The sequence below is a fragment of the Mastigoproctus giganteus genome, chromosome 4, assembly GCF_048544385.1.
Source record: "Mastigoproctus giganteus isolate SK-2022 chromosome 4, ASM4854438v1, whole genome shotgun sequence".
Taxonomy (NCBI): domain Eukaryota; kingdom Metazoa; phylum Arthropoda; class Arachnida; order Uropygi; family Thelyphonidae; genus Mastigoproctus; species Mastigoproctus giganteus.
In genome coordinates this window covers 173,241,869-173,261,947 of record NC_143578.1, presented here as the reverse complement: position 1 = coordinate 173,261,947, position 20,079 = coordinate 173,241,869, and the positions used below count along the sequence as shown (strand labels likewise).

Sequence of the window (20,079 nt, the reverse complement as noted above, 5' to 3'; positions counted from 1 at the left end):
TTGTCACTTGATTACAGACTAACTTATACCTGCCATAGGCTTCTGTGTCACCTGATAATTTATATGCATCCCATGCATTTTCTTCTCTGCCATGAGTCTCATTAGTTTTTCTGACATCCATTTAGGCCTAAACCTTGAACAGTATTTCTTAATTAGTATGAAAATGTATAGTAACTTTGAAGATTATTTCCTTGAATGCTTCCCATTTAGAATTTGCTTTTTATATATAGAATTTAAAAACTGTCTGAGACCACCTTAGTTTCCTTTACGAAAGCATGATCCCTTCTCTCTATCCTTGATGGTAGTTACATCTGAGGAAATCCCACATCAGTACTCCATGATCACTGCCACCTTGTGGTTCCTTTATATGCAGATTCTTAATGCATGAATAATCACTGCTGATAATCAGATCAAGAATATTACTCCTGTGGTTGCCTCTCGAACATGTTGCTGCCATAGAAAACAGTCATCCAATAAATCCACAAAAGGCTTGGTAATGTGTGAGTGACCAATCCACAAGTTCCAGTCAATATCTGGCATATACAGGGTTTCCTATATTATTGTATTATTATATTGTTTCCTGTACAGTATATCATTAATATAAAGGGAGTGTATATGTGTGTGCACATGCACACAAAACGAGAAAAAATAGAGAGATAGAGAGTCGTAGAAGGTAACAAAAAAATGTATAAGAGATAAATAATTACTTTTGCCTTCTTGTTTTCACTTTGTTTATTCTGTTCAATGTACATATATTATTTCCTGTATATGATTGATATATAGGAATGAAAAAGACCCACAAATCTTTTTCATCCTCCACTACCTTAAATGTGATACCACCCACTTAGTATATTATTCTGAAATTGCTGCTTTTTATATGTAGTGTACCTTTAATTTTTTAAATGTTAAACCTTTTATACCAATGTTATACCTTTAATTTTTTTCAGTGTTAAATTTCTATTGCCACATCTCCATCTGTATAATTTTCTAGGTTTTATTTTTTTAGCATTAGCATTAGTGGAAGCATATGATGCATGAAAGCAAGCTTATATAGCATCAGCCAAAAAAAAAAAAAAACTCTTCCCATTTCATCCATCCATTCACTCCAAATATTTGTCTAGTTCTGCCTTGAACTTATTTAAGTTGTTGACCTCCACTAGATGGAAGTTTGTTCCAACTATGAACCATTGGCTGCTAAAGGCAAATTTCTGCACATCTATTCTACAATTGTCTTTCCTCAATTTGAATTTATGTCCACTCAGGTGAGTAATCTGAGTAAGAGGAAGAATTCCATCAGCATTGAGCTTGCTCAAGCCATTCAAGGCCTTATACACTTCAATTAGATCACCTAGCAGATGCCTAGTCTTCAGGTGCTGCAGTTTGCAGAACTTAAGTCTTTCTTGGTAACAGCTACCCATTATTCCACTCACCAATCTCCTTGCCCATCTCTGTACTTATTCCAGCAGTGTTACATCCTTCCTAAAATGAGGAAGGCCTCCAGACCTGAATGTAGTACTCATGGTGTGGCCTGACAATTGCCCTATACCAAGGAAAAATCACCACCTTATCCCAGCTAGCAAAATTCCTATATATCCTATAAAAACCATGAGTTACTCTTGTAGCACTGCTCAGAAAACTTCATATACAACTGCACAATTACCCCCACATCCTTTTCATTCTCCACTACCCTGAGTGTAATACCACCCAGTTGATACATTACTCTGCAGTTACTGCTTCTCATGTGCAGTACTTTACATTTGTCAATATTAAACTCCAGTTGCCATCTCTCAGCCCTTCTGCTCAGCAGTTCTAGACCCTGTTGCAGAAGTGTACTATCATTACTGTCATTAGCAACCCTGCCAACCATTGTATCATCTGCAAATTTATACATTAACCCTGATATACCATCATCATTATCATTGATAAATACAGAAAACAACAATGGGCCCAATGCTAAATGCTGGGGGACTCCACTAATAACATTAGTCCACGAAGAACAGTGTCCATTGATTACAACTCTGTCTTCTCCCACTCAACCTGGCGCCTCCATAGCCAGGTGGGAAGGAGCAGCAGTACGTAGCACACGCTTCTTGATTAGACCGGGGTTCGAGCCCATCACCACCAAATACGGAGGATGCAGAAAGGTCAGGGAGTGACCACCGCATATCCCCGGAGCAATATGGCCCTAGTTGCTAATGCTCCTAGAAAAAAAAACCAAATAACAAAAAATCCCACTCAACCATCCTTTTATCTATTGTAGCAACTTCCCTTTAATGCCATACTGCTCCAATTTGTGTAAGCTTGTCTGGGTGATCCTGCATTGCTTCTTTAACCAGTGACTCAATTATTTTCCCTGGAACAGAATTTAAACTAACAGGTCTGTAATTACTCTTGTAACCCTTTGTGAATTGGGGACACATTTGCACATCTCCAGTCCATGGGAACCTCCCTTGAGTCCAAGTAAGATTTCATAATTATGGCTAAGGGTTTGCTAACTTCCTCTCTCCTTTAATACAGGGTCATTGAAAAAGTTGTCTGTGATTTCCTTTTTAATTATCTTTGGAAATATTTGATCGATTACTGTGATCATAGCAGCAAACAGCATGGTAACTCACTAAGTTTTATTTGACATCTCAACAATGATCTTGGCTGTGCCTTGAATGTGCATAGAATGACTCCTACACGCATTGCCTCAGTCAGTGCCAGTAAGATGGCGACCATGCAACAGAAAGTGCAGTGTGTGTTGTGGTATGCTGAATTTAAATCTATCATAACAGTGCGATGTCAATACTGACGTACTTACAGACAAGAGTACAATACGTTGGTTTAATCAGTTTAAGGAAACTGGCAGTGTAGACATTAAAAAATCTCCAGGCCGACCACCAATGTCTGAAGAGAATATGGAGCACTTGAGACAGTCTTGCTTACGTAGTCCAAAGAAATCCATTGCTCATCACAGCCTCTAGCTTGGCATTTCAAAGACCACCATTCAGAATGTGCTTCATAAACAACTGAGACTGTATGCATACAAGATTCAACTCAAACATGAAATCAAACCTGAAGGCCGTCCCAGATGTACTGAATTTGCTAGTTCCATGTTAAATGAGATTGAAAATGATGAAAGTTATTTAAAACACATTTTGTTTAGTGACGAAACAACCTTCCACATAAATGAGTGTGTTAATCGTCACAATTGTAGAAGTTGGGGGTCACAACAACCAAATGAAGTTCACCAGTATGTACATGATACTCCTAAAATAAACATGTGGTATGTACTAATGCACTATTGCTTGCTAGGCCCATTTATGTTTGCTGAAAGGACAATAACTGGCAACATTTATTTGGATATGCTTCAGCTTTATGTTTTCCCTCAAGTTGAAGACATAGAGAGGAGTTTCTGTGATTTTTCAGCAAGATGGTGCACCACCTCATTTCAGCCATAATGTTCAGAATGCCCTAAATGACAGGTTTGTTGACATTGGATTGGAAGAGGTGGATCTGTGCATTGGCCACCAAGAAGTCCTGACCTGACACCATTAGACTTTTTCTTGTGGGACCACCTAAAGAATATCGTCTTCACAGAAAAGATTTGCGATCTGCACCATTTAAGAGAGAGGATCACAGCTGCAATAGCAACTGTTACGTCGGAAATGATTGAGCCCACATGGACAGAGATCGACTACTCCTTGGATGTTTGCTGAGCAACGAACAGTGCTCATATTGAAACATACCCACTAAGTTTTCCCAATGGCCACCCACCAGGTATTCCCATGGGAATACCTGGTGTAGTTGCCTTCCTTTCTTTTGTTAACCTGTGGAAAATATTCTTCTGATTTTCACGTATCATTTAATTTTGTTAATTGCTAAGGTAATAAAGTGTAAATCTGTGCTTTGTATCTTTACTTTTATAGCTGTGGATAATATTCCTCTTATTTGCGCTTATTAGAATCGCCATTAATAGAATTATAATTCAATTCGTAAACATGATCACAATGACCGGCTCTTACTACATATTGTGTAGTTTAAATCTATTTTGTTATGAAGTGTCCATTGTGAAGGGATTTGATCATACAATGAACCAATTGTAAAGCAGGGGTCCACTTAGGGTTGTAAGGCATGTATAGGGTTGTAAGAGCATGAGGGTTGTAAGAGCATGTATACGTGCAATGCATTTGTGGATCGACAAAAATCGCCAAGAAAATGCGACATGAAATGACTCTCTCTCCCACCGTTGTTCCACTCCGTACCAGGCATGAACGACGCATGACCCAATCAGTACCCCTACTAATTGCATCATGCTATTTATTTTGTCATTCTCCGTCGTATTTAATAAAAAATAGAAATATTTATAATTCAACATGTCGAAGACTAATAGTGAGCATTGTAAGGCATTAAGAGCATGTATACGTGCAATGCGACCACCAAAACTACCTCCATTGAGTACAAAGGAGAGATCTAAGCTACTTTGAAATGGAGTTGAACAAAGAAGCCAGAGAAGGTCCATCCACATCTTCACAGCCTTACATCTCCCCAGAAATGTTAGAAGTGAATTTGGAAGGGGTCATGGAAGTTGATACTGCAAATGAAGAGTCCTTGAAGTCCAGTTGTAAACGAAAAGCGAAGAAGCCAAACTTACTGCCAGAAGTACTCCATCCAAATTGTTCAACACATATTGGGTGTAATACACAGCAAGAGCGGCCGACCGGGCTAGCCGAGTGGTAAAGTACCTGCCCGGCAACCCAAAGGTCGCGGGTTCGATTCCCTCCTCGGGCTTGGATCAAAGTACTGCAAAAACCTTGGGAGGTGCAATATGGCCACAGAAGCCGATGCGCCAACAACTACCAAATCAAAAAAAAAAAAAAAAAAAAAAAAAAACAACAGCAAGAGCAGCAACAGGATTTTAAGAAACACCGAAGCAGCGACACACAGTTTAAACTTACATTCCTGGACAATGATTTTGGTTCAGTCTGTTCCATGTGTGATCAGCTTTGGTTCAAGAATGATGTGAAGATCGTAGCAGCTCAAGATCACGCTCTTCTTCAAACAGCATTTCCAAATGAGGATTTAAGTCAAATGTTGGCCTGTAAAAGCTGTTGTGGCTCTCTCAAGAACAAAGTGATTCCAACTCTATCGACGTAAAATGTTTTTTAAATATCATCCGATGCCACAGCACTTGCCGAAACTAGATTTAGTAATGGAACGTCTCATATCTCCGTAGCTCCCATTCGTGCAGATTCATCACCTACAGCATTCGCACGGTCAATATGGGATCCTCGTTCAAGAGATAAATGTTGGCTTAAAGAAGTTTCACTTAACTTCCGCTATGTGTGCTCAGCATACACACAGTTTTTTTCAAACTTCAACTGCCATTTCTCAGCCCATTCACCCAATTTTCTTAGATTTTGTTGTAGTAGCTCACCCTGATTACTGTTGCCCATCCTGCCAACTTTTGTATTATCTGCAAACTTCGACATTAAGCCTGATACACCTTCGCCAATATGATTATGTTTATGATTATTATTAACTATATGATGCAAGGAAGCCTGAGGCTTATGCTGCACCAGCCAAAAAAAATTCCCGAGTTACCCTGAGAGAGAGAGAGAGAGAGAGAGAGAGGGAGAGAGTCAAAAGTAGAAGAGAATCACCAAGAAAGAGAAGAATGATGATATCCAGCTCAGGACCCTGGGTGTGCCAAGCCGATACTCACCAGATGTGAGCCCCTGGGGTTATCATTAATATATGGCTGGAAACAGCTTGTTGGTGTATGCTGACAGTGTGAAAAACATCATACAGACTAACAGATTAATCACGTTGGTTAAATAACAGTGTAGTACACAGCAAATGTGTGCAAAGGAGTATAATGAAATGGACAATGTGTTGGACCATGTCATAGATATTGTAACAGATAGCCTCATCAGGTTCCACCTGTCAACTAAAAACAAGTAGCTACGGGCACAGGACCACTAACACTGGGCACCCATGCTACAATGACCACTATAATATTTGTGTACCTAATAAACTAGCCACTCAGTATATATTAGTAGTGACAAAATGATGCAAGGAAGCAAGCTTATACAACATCAGGGAAAAAAAATACCCACTTCTCCTGCCTATCCTTCTAAAAATTTCTCTGACTCTTCTTTATCTTCTTTAAATTTATTCAAACTACCCACATGGAAGTTTGTTCCTACAATCAGCTACTCTCTAGCTGAAATCAAATTTTCACACATCTATCCTGCAACCATTCTTTTCCAATTTATGTCCCATTGTGTTTGTCATCCAAGAAAGAGTAAGGATGCCATCAGCATTTAGTTTATTTAACTTATGTAAAGCACTGAGCACTTCATTCAGGTCTCCTCACAGGCCCTTCCATACACTGCAGTTTATGGAACTCAAGTCTTGGCAAGAGTACCCCTGTTGGGTTTTAAGTACATCAGAAACTTCATATTACATATTATGTATTATATAAGTGTGTATTAACAGACCAATTTGCATGTTGTACAGGCTAAAATACCTAGAATAACTTGCAGGGAAAACCCCTACTCCCACCACCTGAGATCAGTTAACCCTTTAGAAATTCTTCCAGTCTATGACAGGATCAAATGCAGTCCTCTCTAAATGAATGACACGTGGCAACTACTATACTATTACAGAGCACAAGTGCCCTTTTGTGCTCTCATCCAATCTTGTTGCTAGTTTCTGCACCTATTCTTAAAGAACCCAATGAGCTGTCTTTACAGCACATATGCACCACTCAGAGAACTTCATATTGGACTGTAAAATTACTCCTAGGTCTTCTGCATTTTCCAGTACCTTCAGTGTGGTTGCACTAAATTTGTCTGTTACGCACACACACACAGAAAGAGAAAGAGAGATGGGGAGGAAGGAGAAAGAATATCTTTATTGCAAATGTTCAATATATACATATATATTAAACAGTGTTACAAAAGCCCTTCACAGCCATAAGCCCAGGGAAATTCTGAAAGTATTGCTACTAAATGCAACACCTTTCCTCAGTTTCCACTTTTTAGCCCACATGCCTAATTTATCCAGATGTTGTTGTAGTAAAAAAAAAAAAAAAAAAAGTAAAGTGCAACCATTATCAACCCGCTGCAGGGTGGAAGCCTCCTCAACAATTCATGCTGAGGGAAATGGACCATAATCTGCCACGCTGGTCCAGTGCAGGTTGGCAGATCGACCGTATTCAGCAGTCAGGGGCTTGAACCCCGGTCTACTCAAAGAGCGTGTGCTACTGCACTCCCACTCCTGCCCACTCGGCTACGGAGTAGTATACCATAGTTACTGTCATATACCACTCTTCTGACCTTTGTATCAGTAGAAAACTTAGAAATGAAACTTGATATATCTTTATCAGCATTATTAATAGGTTAAGTGTTGGGCCTCTTATTGAAAACAGTAAGAGACCCACCGCTGAACCTTGAGGGATTCTACTAATAACGTTAGTCCATTAAGAACAGTGGCCATTAATAATCATTCTGTCTCCTGTCACTCAACTATCTCTGTCCTGCCCCTATTGCTCCAATTTGAATAGTGCCATTCATGTGGAACTGTACAAAAAACATTACCAAAATCTAAGAATGAGGATCTACCCAAAAGTTCCCGAAATGTATTTATAAAATAAATTAGATACCCTGGGTCTTATTCACCACTGTCACCTTCGAAGTAGTCCTCTTGAGAGTGTAAACACCGATCTCAACACTTCTTCCATGATTTGAATGCATCCTGAAAGTCCTTCTTCATCATAGTGTTCAGCACCACCTGCGATTCAGTTTGGATATTCTCTATGCTGTCAAATCTTTGACCCTTCAGCTTGATTTTCATTCTTGACAAGAGGAAGAAGTTGCAGGGGGCTAAGTCTGCAAAATAAGGGTGGTGGGGGATAATTGTCATTTTGTTGGATGCCAAAAACTGCACCACATCAAGAGATGTGTGGGCCAGTGTGTTGTCATGATCAAGGACCCAGTTCTTTGTGCTCCACTTCTCTGGATGTTTCCTCCTAACGGCTTCCCTTAATCACCGCAGGATGTCACAGTAGAACTTTGCATTGATGGTCTGGCCAGGAGGGATGAATTCCTTATGGATAATCCTGTCAATGTCCAAAAAACAGATTAGCCTGGACTTCACATTGCTCCTCACTTGTAGGGCTTTCTTTGGTTGTGGCGAAGATAGGCTCTTCCCCTGGATGATTGTTGCTTGGTTTTTGGGTCATACCCATATACCCAACTCTCGTTACCAGTGACAACCATAGAAAGGAAGTTTTGATCACTCCTGGCTTGTTCTTGAAGATCTCTACTTCCATGCCATGCTGCTTTTGGTCTTCACTCAGTAACCATGGCACGAACTTGGCTGTAATCCTCATAATGTTCAATTCATCTGACAAAACCTGCTGACACGTGCCATACAATAGGCCTACAGTGCCACAAATATTGTGGAAGGTCTGCCTGTGGTCTTCACGGATCGCCGCTCAAACTTTTGCGACGACATTTTCCTGGGTGGTGCTCAATGATGGATACCCAGAGTGATCGTCGTCATCAACTGACATTCGACTGTTTTTAAAATGGTTAAACCAGTAGTAGGTCTGCATCTGGCCTAAAGCATTGTCACCAAAAGCTTGTTTCAACTTCTTATGGGTTTCTGCTGCTGTATTGTTAAGAAGGAAACAAAACTTGATGCAAATACGTTGCTCTCTCACATCAGCCATTGCAACAATTGCAAACTACTTGAAACATACCACCAAAGAACTACGCATGAATATTCAGTGACTCTATCCAGCCCAACACCACTTGCACGAGTCACAAAAGATGCATGCAGTGTTACCTAGTGCCACAAGTCCATACTAGATGTAGTTCCTGCACAACATTCAAATTTCGGGAACATTTCGGTAGCACCTCGTATGATATATTACAGTGGTAGATGCAGTGTGGTCATGGCAGCTTTGGTGCCATTAAAATCTATATAATAACATAATTACAATGAAAACTCTAATATTTTTTACCTAATGTAAAATGATTAAAGATATAATCTAAGAGGATTTCAGATTACATATAACAGTAGTTGCATTATAGTATCAGCTGTAATATTTTCTTAACATAAATATTGTTATTAAATTTTGTTTAATTTTGAAATATTTATTTATAGAGAGAACCTTGAATATACTGTTCAGTATTCTGAAACTTTTAAAAAGGTATGCCACAACTTATATCTATGTTTTTAATTACTAATACAGTATTTACCATATTTCCCCATGTATAAGACGCACCTTAATTTTGGGGCCTGAAATTTGAAAAAAAATGTATTATATAAAGTTATTGAACTCAAGTTTTATTCATCATAAAATTCAAACAACTCATCACTGTCAAAACTCCCATCCATTAGCTTGTCCTCATCTGTTTCTGATGACGAATCACTGTCTTCATATATTGCCTCGTCCTCAGTTCCATCTATGGCATTTGAAATGCCACACTTCTTAAATGACTTGACAACGATCTCAATCTTGATATTATCCCAGGATCTTTTCACCCAGGTACAAACTTCTCCTATAGTTGGTTTCTTCACTCTTCCTGCTGGTGTCAAATTGTCATCAGAAGACTTCATCCATTGGTTCCATTCGTCTCTCATGGCAGCTTTGAAGGGTTTGTTAATGCTGACATCAAGTGGTTGGAGCTGGGATGTCAAGCCTCCAGGTATGACAGCGAGTTTTGTTTTTGCCTCTGCAGCAATCTTCTTTGTATGTTTTGTTATGTGTGCCCTGAACTGATCAAGCACGAATAGGGCAGGTTTGCGTAACAGCCCACCTGGTCTCCTGCTCCAAACTTTCTCAAACCATATCTTCATCCAATCCTGATCCATCCAACCCTTGTCATGAACGTGGACAATCACTCCTCGAGGAATGTCTTCTTTTAGCATTGTTTTGCGTTTGAAAATCAGCATAGGAGACAGCTTGGTTCCGTCGGCACAACAAGCTAAAACAACTGTATAATGACTCTTTTCATGTCCACTTGTCTTCACAGTTACAGTTTTCACCCCCTTCTTATCAACAGTTCTGTTACTTGGGACATCAAATTGAAGGGGGACTTTGTCCATATTTGCAATCTGTCCCAACTGAAACTGATGTGTCTGGACTTCACATTGCTAAATGTGAAGTCCAGACACATCAGTTTCAGTTGATGACATCATTGAAGACAAAACGATGAAATTCAAGGACCTTCTGCTTATAGCTTTCAGGCATCTTTTGGGCAAGTCTGGTGCATGTACGCATGCTTAGTCCATTCCGTTTCGTGAACCCGAAGCACCAATTGTGTCCTTTGAAATGAGTAACTTCTTTTTCATCAGCAATTCTTCTTGCCTCATGCTGAACCATCTTTGTGGATACAGGAATTCTAATTGCCCTTTGCTCCTCAATCTTCAATTCCCTCTCTAAATCAAGCAATTTTACTGACTTGCCTCTAATGGCCTTCTTCTGCCATGACGTTTTCAGTAGGGTTTCTTCTTCCCGTAGCCGGTCTCGGATTGTTTTCTCGATTTCCATTCACTTTTGCAAACTGGATCACTTTTAACTTGAATTCAGCACTGTACGAAAATCTTTTCTGAGCCATTTCTGGGCAGAATGTGGCAAAATGTAACCTAATATACCTGTAATAAGTGTGAAACAATGAGTGCAAAGACAACAAGTGTGAAATGCAAGTAAAAAAAATCTACAACCACTGTATAAGACGCACCCAGTTTTTAGACCCCAAATTTTTCAAAAAAAGTTGCATCTTATACATGGGAAAATACGGTACATTCATGATGATGTTAATTTTGGAAAGAAACAAATATAATTAGTATTTAAACCTGGATTTCTCCCAGTGAAATCTGAAAATTACCAATAATGGCATTTTTTTTTTTGTATATTTATTTCTTATTTCTCTCTTCTTATAGTAATGCATTACTGTTACAGAAAAAATGGAATTTCTCAGTGGTCAGAAGTTAGTAAAAAAAGACAAATCAGAGATTTCTTCTGATGAAGCTTTGGCTGATAAGGAAATAATTGGTTTCTACTTCTCTGCTCACTGGTGCCCACCATGTCGCAATTTTACTCCAGTCCTTGCTGATATGTATACTGAAATTAAGGATAAGGAACCTTTTGAAATCATCTTTGTATCATCAGATCAGACTGCTGAGGCTATGTTTGATTACATGAATCAAAGTCATGGTGACTGGTTGGCAGTGCCATTTGATTCCCCGGTAGCAAAGTAAGTTTTTAGAAAGATGGAATTCATAAATCATAAATGACTGAAGTATGTTAAATTTTACGTTGTCTTTAACAGTAATTCTGAAATTTGCTTGTTTTCCACTAAGCTTTATCCATATTTGAATGATGTTAGGTTGATATTTATATGTTTTGGGTATTTAGGAATAAGTTTTGTGTATTAATCCTGGATACTGTACTGGTATAATCAGACTTGAATTCTGGATATTATAATATTCCTGAAACTGTATTCACTTGATAGTTCAACATCTGCTATACTACTGATGACAGACATTTTTTTAAACAATCATTTATTCATTTTATGGTTGCTAGGGAAGGTCCAAAAAAAAAAAAAGGAGGGGTGAAGTAGAAAGTGGGAGAGAGCAGTGCAAGATGGGATAAGACAGATTAAAGTAGGTGCATGAAGTAGAAGAATGCATCCACCCACAGGTCAGTGGGGCAGAAACTGCACCAGGCGACTAAGGGAGGGGGATCAAAGTAGAAGAAGAGATGATGCAATCCTATCCAGTCCAGGAACTGAATTAGCAGGTTCCTATCGGGGTTAGCAGAATGAGTTAATCCAGTGTTCGGAAGTCAAGTCTGGAAAGCAAAGCTCATAGTGCCAATATATATAACTGTATAAAATACAGTGAAACCTCTCTAAAGCAAATTCCACTAGTTCAGAAAAAAGTCCCCACTATATGGAGTTGTCCCCTTTGAAGAGGTCAGTGTAGCTGGTTTCAGTAATCTGGAAAATTGAAATTCACTGCAGCTGGTTGCTTATGCAGTTTCTTTTTTTTTGATTATCATCATACATATTTGTGTTTCAATTAATTCTTCACTGTCTACCAAACCAGTCTAAACACAGAGGTCCTTGAGGCTGTCACTGACATTATCTCAGAAATGCCAAGCTATGCTTGCTACCTGGGAGTCTTAAAACGCTGATGGAACTGATATTCGGGTGAAACTCAAGTCAAAGACCTAATTTCAGCAAAGTCTGGCTGGTCTGTGATAGCCAAATCCTCTGCTTTAACCTTCACGACTGTGGGCCTGTTAGTAACTGGATATAACCTCCGTGTGCAAGTCCTGAAATAAGGCACCTAGCACACTTGTAGGCACATTATGCTACCTATTTTATGCTAGGTACTTTACACCCCAGGTGCAAACCAATGTAAGCAAGGGTTGAGGTGTGGCATCCACACTACATGGAGGAATGCTGCCCCTCTGTGTTACCAGGCAATACTAGGTGATAGATGACTCTCATCAACCAGTGCAATACTACCACTTTGCTTATTGGAGGATTGAAGTGGAGGAACTCATGTTTAGTCTTCAGAGAAAAGCTCCTGAGACTAAACATTGGTTAAGAGATAATTTGCCTTCCCTATCTCTTCCATCATGCAGTACAATTGATGTCTTTTGAGGTTATGATGGACATCATGGCAAGGTCCAATCTTCCTTACATTTCAAGGGTATAGCTTTAAAATGCTGTTCGCAGGTCGGCTGCTGGAGAGTACACTGGACCGAACCTATTGGTAACTCTCTAGGAATATTCTTGATCAGCTAGTGTATAATCTTGCTGCCTCTACTCTGCAAGATAGTGATTGAAGAGAGTCTGAGTAGTGTATATGCAGGGAGCATTGTCAAAGCCACATTATGTTAAGGAACTGCACATATTCTTACCATGTGTACGCCATATCCAAAAATTTCATTATGTCATACAGCATATCCTCGCCACCTTTTTTTTAAATTCTGAATACACCATGAATTGTCAAAATAATAGAACAAACTTATCTGCAAAAAGATCTAAACTTACTTCCACATTCACTTCACAAATATACGTGGTCTCAATTGTAATTTCAGTGATGTTCATTTCAACTTAGTCTGGTGCCTCCGTAGCCAGGTGGGAAGGAGCAGCAGCAGTGCGTAGCACATGCTTCTTGATTAGACCAGGGTTCGAGCCCGTCACCACCAAATACGGAGGATGCGGAAAGGTCAGGGAATGACCACCGCATATTCCCGGAGCAATATGGCCTTAGTTGCTAGCGCTCCTAAAAACCAAAAAACAAACAAACATCAACTTAGTCTGGCAGAATCCCAGTTATCGGTTGATTCAACCACTGCTCATCTCAGTTGTCCGAACTATTTTCTGTATGATTCCTTTCACTTTAAAGGTGGTACTTGTGCATATGTCCATCTGATATTCCCTGTCAGAGACTTAGTGATTTGGAATCACCTCTTTTCAATCTCCTCTGGCTTAAAATCTCTCTATCACATACTGTCAAATTCATCTGTTGCCTCTATCATTCTCCAAACTCCACTACTCACTCTGAACTCTTCGACTTCCTCTCTTTGAAACCTGACTTTCTCCAGTCCAACTTTTCTAACAGTGAGGTAATTTACCTTGATGATTTTAATGTTCAAGACTCCAGCTGGCTTCCATTTTCTAGTCACGCAGACCCAGCTGGTCGAGATGCTAAGGCTTTTGCAATTACTAATGACCTCGCACCGATTGTTCATTTACCTATCAGAATATCAGAATACCGTGCAATCCTAGCCAACACACTTGATCTTTTTCTCACAAACAACCCTTCTAAGTACACATCGAGGTGATTTTGCTCTAGACACCTCTTGGCCATTCTCAACCTTGTGTTGTTTGGCATTACAAAAATCCAAAATGGGATGATCTGCGAGATTGCTATTCTTCTTTGCTTTGATTGGATTACTGTTTTAATTCTTCTGATGTCAAGTTTTCTTATATCTTGTAACTGAAATTATTCTTGTAGGAATGGAATCCTTTATTCCACACTTCACCTTAAAATCCCATCCTGTATCTAAACCTTGGGTTTCCAATAAATGTGCTAAGACTGGGCAAGATGAGAATGTTGCATATTGTAATTGGCTTGTTTCCAAATCTCCAAGTTCATTTTCTGCCTACACCAAAGCTGGCAAAAATTAATCAGCCTAAACTAGATTTCGAACAGGCTAATAGTAGAAAACTTGCTTCTTGTCAAAATGGTAGTAGGGCATTCTGGTCTCTTGGCTGCAACTTTTGCCCATCTCTATTTCCACCTCTTTCAAAACCAGATATTTCTATTGCTACCTCAGCCAAAGATAGAGCTGCTGGCAGGTGGCGCGGACACAGTTAAATGGTTGTTTTAAGTGCTCCTGATTGTCACTCGATTTTTCTAGTATAAGTGATGTTTAAAGGTTCTCACATGTTACAGTGCAATGGCCAAATGGTTCTACCCCTCCCAAGGTGAGTATCTCCCGGATCCGTTTATTCTAACGCTTTCAAATTGTGTGTAGGTTTAATCGAACCAGGCATGTTCTGCAGTGGAAGATCATCATTTTTCAGCAGTTCGGATTTCTGCCTACTGGATTGCAGCCCCAGTCAAGGTCAGAGAGGAGTGATAATCCACCCCCCCTCCTCAGGTGAAGTCTCTTAAAGTGACGTCCCACCGTAGGGTGAAGCGACATACAGCATTAGTCACAAAGCCCTTGCACAATGCCTAATGGAAAGGCGGCTTCGTGTTCCTGGAAAGCTTTGATGATTCTCCCCCATACAAATTTCTGTCGTCCAAACTGTCGGATTATATAGTGCTTCAATAGCCAAGTTGTCTGGTGAATTGACTTTCTCTGAAGTTCCAGACACCAGTTTCAAGGAACCTCTAGCTATGATGGAAAAAACACTGGAAGATAAATTTCTCCCTATAAAAGGACCTTTAAATTCTACTCATACATTTAATGATTCTCAAGATTGTGAACAAACTGGTAGTGCAGCTATTCTTGACTATCTTTTTGGATTAAAAGCAAATATGCTTGATGCATTTATAGAGGGCTCTACTGTGACACCTCTTATGTTTGTTAAGATGTCCAAAAATTGGAACAATATGGAAAGGTTAGTGATAGATCTAACTATAGAGAATGAAAAGTTGAGAACAAAATTAAATGATCTTAAAGTTGAGAGGAAACAACAAAATGTCTTGCCAACCATTTCGGCTCCCACCTCTACGGGTATGGTTGCCTTAGGCACTGGAAAACAATCTCAGAGTATTGTTAACTTACCGGATGTTCAAATAAAGTACATATTCATAGTTAAAGCAAATGCAGATAGTAATTGTAAAACTGGTGAGGAAGTTAAAGCTGAAATTTCTAAAAGTCTTAAACCTGAATTTAAAAAATTAAAGAATAAATCAATAAGAAAAATAAGAGAAAAGGGAGTTCTAATCGAAACTGACAACAGCAAGGATCTAAATAAACTTAAATCCTGCCCTAAGTTCAAGGAGTTAAAATTTTCTGTGGATTCCCCTAAAAAATTAAATCCAAGTGCCATAATATATGACATACCTAAAGATGTCAATGACTCTGATTTTCTGGAAGACTTATTCAATAAAAACCTTGTGGATCATGGGATTTCCCAGGAAGATTTCGAGTCTGTTAAGGTACATTTTACAATCAGGTCTCAGAATAAAAACAATCAACATTGGGTTCTTGAGATCCCAAATAAAATTAGGAAAGTGCTTTTGGCTTCAAATTGCAAGGTTTTTGTCGGATGGTCTATCCATGGTATGAAGGATTTTTTCACAGCATCATGCTGTTTTAAATGTCTTAGCTACGGACACTCGGCTAAAAACTGCCACCAGTCCGAGTTTACCTGTGGACATTGCAGTGACCTGGGTCATCAAATTCAAGACTGTCCTAAAATGGAGGAACCTGTTGTTTGCCCAAATTGTTGGCTTAAGAAGAGGAATGTGGACCATTCCTTCAAGGACATTAAGTGCCCTGAATTTGTGAAAGCCCAAGAGGTAACAAAAATTCTGACCGACTTTACCTAACTCTGGAATGTGTTGTATATATACTTTACAGTTAAATTGTCAATGATCTTTATCGGTTTTAAGTGATCTTTCTAAGTTAATGGTCCGACACAAATTTCAACTTTTAGGGTTACAAGAACTGTAGTAGTAGTAGTAGTGGCATGTAATGCAAGAAAGCAAGTGTATGAGCTTATGCAGCATCAGCCAAAAAAAAAAAAAAAATCACACCATTCCCTCCAAATGCCTGTCCAGTTCCTCCTTAAATTTATTCAACCTATCGACTTCCACAACGACAGATGGAAGTTTGTTCCAGCAATTAACCACCCTCTGGCTAAAGGCAAATTTCCGCACATCTATTCTACATCTGTCTTTTCTTAATTTGAATTTATGCCCCCTTAGGTTCGTAATCTGAACAAGTGGAAGGATCCCATCAGAATTCAGCGTGCTCAACCCATTCAAGGCTTTATATACCTCAATCAGATCACCGCGCAGGTGCCTAGTCTCCAGCCACTGCAATTTGCAGAACTTAAGCCTCTCTTGGTAAGAGGATCCCTTCATTCCCCTCACCAATCTTGTTGCCCTTCTCTGTACACGCTCAAGTAAATCTACATCCTTCCTTAAACATTTCAATCAGGTAATCTGATTGAAATGTTTAAGGCTTTAAATGGATTGAGCAAGCTCAATGCTGATGGGATTCTTTTGCTTGCTCAGATTATACACTTGATAAGGCATAAATTCAAATTGAGGAAAGACAGTTGTAGATTATATGTGCAGAAGTTTGCCTTTAGCCAGTGAGTGGTTGATTGCTGGAAAAAATTGCTCTCTGTCGTGAAAGTTGTTAGCTTAAATAAATTAAAGGAAGAACTGGATAAACTTTTGGAGTGGATGGAAAGGTGAATGGGAGGTGGATTTTTTTCTCTCTTTTTTTGGCTGATGCTGTAAAAGCTTTTTCTTGCATCATATCACTATTAGCATTGTTGCTGTTATGGGCATACAGGTAAAATTTTTCACTGATTGCAATAAAGATATAGATATACTAATGCTATTGCTAAATATTTACTAGGTATGTGTCTGCCTATTCTTATTCATTATTTTTTTTCAGTGGAAACTCTGTAGCCATTTTTTAAAATTCAAACAACATTAAGAATCAGACACATTTATATGAATATTTTCATTATTTTTCAGGTCCTGAATTGATCCTGAATGTCTCACATGTTTTTGAAACACCCGGTATAAGTATGCCTTTCATATATTCACATTTTTGGTTAGCATCCTATTTTGAAATTTTAAGGGCATTTTAGTTTCAGGTCTATCCCTCCCCACACACACACACATCCATTCTTTAACCTCTTCTTCTAAATACTTATACACACACGCACAGACGTTTTTTCAAGCTTATTTCCAGTACAATTCAAATAATGTCTGTTTATGTATGAAATGTCTTTAAATCTTTAATAAGTGCTACCATCTCTTATCTTTGTTTCTAAGTAATTGTGGACACAATGCCTAATAAATGACAGCATGAAAATAGATTTTAAAATCAGAGGAGAGACTGCTGAGTTCAGCCATTGTTAACTCATTTTGTTCACAAAAGCCAAAATTCTCCAGACTTCTGATGTGGAAATTGATGAAATTGAATCAAGTGATGTATAAATAGAGGAGGTTGATAGTAGTATTGCATCAAAAAAATAAAGAAATAATGAGATTTTACAAATTATTTAAAGTATTTTTTTATTTTTATTTTTACAATTTAACAATTTTTTTGCATTTTTTAAATTTCTGATTTTATTTTTGAAATAATTACACTCTAATATTGCACTGCCAAGTAAAAATAACAATAAATATTTAGAATAAAATAAATATTTTTAGAAAATAACAGAAAATAAATACTGTATTTAAATGTTTATATATAAAGTTTCCATTTTTACAAATTTTCAAAATTTAATGAAGAAGCTCACTCCACTGCTCAGGGACCTCACTCCAGAAAGGGTTAACCTTCCTGCAGATTAAAAGATATTTTTTCGAAATATAACAAGCATGAATAATAGGAAAAAATACAAAATAATAAAATTTGATTATATATAATTAAATAATTAAATTGATTTATATATTATATTTTACTGTTTGGTTATCTCTTGTAGGAGTATAAGTGAGAAATATGACGTTCGAGGCATTCCTTTCCTTGTAATAGTAAAGAAGGACGGTACACTTCTGACCAAAAATGGCCGTAGCGATGTACAGAGCAACGGTCCTGCAGCATTTAAAGAATGGTCAAAATAGAAATAATTGAAAAAAGTAGTGAATGTACAGTGTGTGTATACACACACACACACACAGTACTTTACTGTAGGTAGCTTATTTCCGGAATATTATATAATTATCAGGCTAGTTCTGAAAATTGTTTTTTTTTTTTTTTTTTTTATTTCTGAAAATTGTCTTCTTTTTTTTTTTATAATCATAATGTTCCTTTTAAAGAGATTTTAGATCTTTTTTCGCATTCCAGTTTTAACACTTGGACCTTGAAGGTAACCACAGAGAGCTGATTAAAAAATATTATGTATGTGCTTATTAGTTGTGTATACCTACTCACTGTTTGTTAGTATAAATGGACTCGTACACACTTGTTACTGCTTGAAATTTTTTAGATTTTTATTCCTAAGTTAATGCAGTTGACACTACATTCATGAATTACTGTTAATTCCTCTCATCTATGATAAGTATGTTAAGAGATATTTTATTTTTGTTTGATTTTCCTTATAAAATGTATTGAAAATACTTTTAAAGTCACGAGCACTTTGATCTTAGCCAAAAGCTGAGAAGCGATAAAAGCACAAGCAGGCTTGTTTTTGAAAATAATTATTTTTCCTGAAATGTTTATTAGCTGCTATTGTAAATTTTTATTTTGCATGTCATTTATCATCAGCCACTTAGACATGTGATAGTATTCTTTTAATTTTACAACTTCAGAATTACGTGATTTTAATAAAAAATCAAGTAGTTCAGGAAACTTTTATTCTTCAAAAGTGAGATATGTAATTTTTGGAACGAATTGTAAAATCTGATATTATTACCATTATTCATTCTAATAATTAGTAGTCTGTTTGCAAAATTATGGACCTAGAGTTTTTATCCGTGCTGAAAGAAAATTTAGTTGGCTGCTATATAAACATATTGTATACAATTTTAGACTTGAAAATAGCCTATTAGAGCTATTTCTGCAAAGATATATGTACTCTCACAGTTGAATAAAATTAAACTGGTATCTTTTGGGAAGACCCATCACATAAGATTCCTGAAAATTATGTTTTTTTAAGTTTATGCACATAGACTTCAAAACACTATTATGCACTAAGTATTCAGGAGTAATTCATTAATTTTTAGTAGATGATTTTCATTAGCTCTGATTTCTATAATCTCCACAGAATGATAATTGCCAGCATTAAGCCAACAAGTTAACCTGTACTGCAGGATTGGTCCAGTGGATAACTACCTACTTAAGAAATAAAGGTTGTGGACCCAATTGCTGCTTCCAATATGGGTGTTGCTGCAGTGGCCCACTGTCCAGTGTTTTTTAATATGAGATATAAATAGTACATATTAATATGATTTCAGCAGTTAAATTGCCTTAAGAACTAAATACTTAACTAAATGCTAGTTTACAGTATAGCACTACTAAGTACTATATTGAATTGGAAGATAATATATAAATCTGGCATCTACAGTGTTTTATATCTGATTAGTTTGTTTCTTCTCGACCCTTGTATGGTTGACTACCCTCAGAGAAATATTCAAAAAAAAGTGTCAGATTTTTGATTATACCAGATTTTGAATGCCAGATTTTTTGAAGTTCTGTAATTAAAATATTGAGATAAACTCAAAATTAATTTAATTCTTTAGATTAATTTTTTGACATTATATTATATGGATATATTCAAGTGATCTTGGTCTTGATAAATGCTGATGGAAACATTCCAGTTATTTGTTAACTTAGACTCTCTCTCTCTCATTTTTATA

General features: G+C 37.6%; 1 protein-coding gene across 3 annotated transcripts in view; it reads left to right on the top strand.

The window, feature by feature from the left end:
• The window catches only part of LOC150087208 (nucleoredoxin-like protein 2), a 40,374-nt gene extending 21,951 nt beyond the window's left edge, over positions 1-18,423 (top strand). For 2 of the 3 annotated variants that reach the window (XM_090371884.1, XM_090371883.1), the window contains exons 2-4: positions 9,160-9,205; positions 10,961-11,255; positions 18,207-18,422. In XM_090371884.1, coding sequence (XP_090228010.1) covers positions 10,966-11,255; positions 18,207-18,345 — 429 coding nt within the window. In that variant the 5' untranslated portion in view covers positions 9,160-9,205; positions 10,961-10,965 and the 3' untranslated portion in view covers positions 18,346-18,422. Of the gene's footprint in view, positions 1-9,159; positions 9,206-10,941; positions 11,256-18,206 lie in introns of all 3 variants that reach the window. The other variant, XM_090371885.1, reaches the window with a different exon arrangement.
• The last annotated feature ends 1,656 nt before the right edge of the window (positions 18,424-20,079 follow it).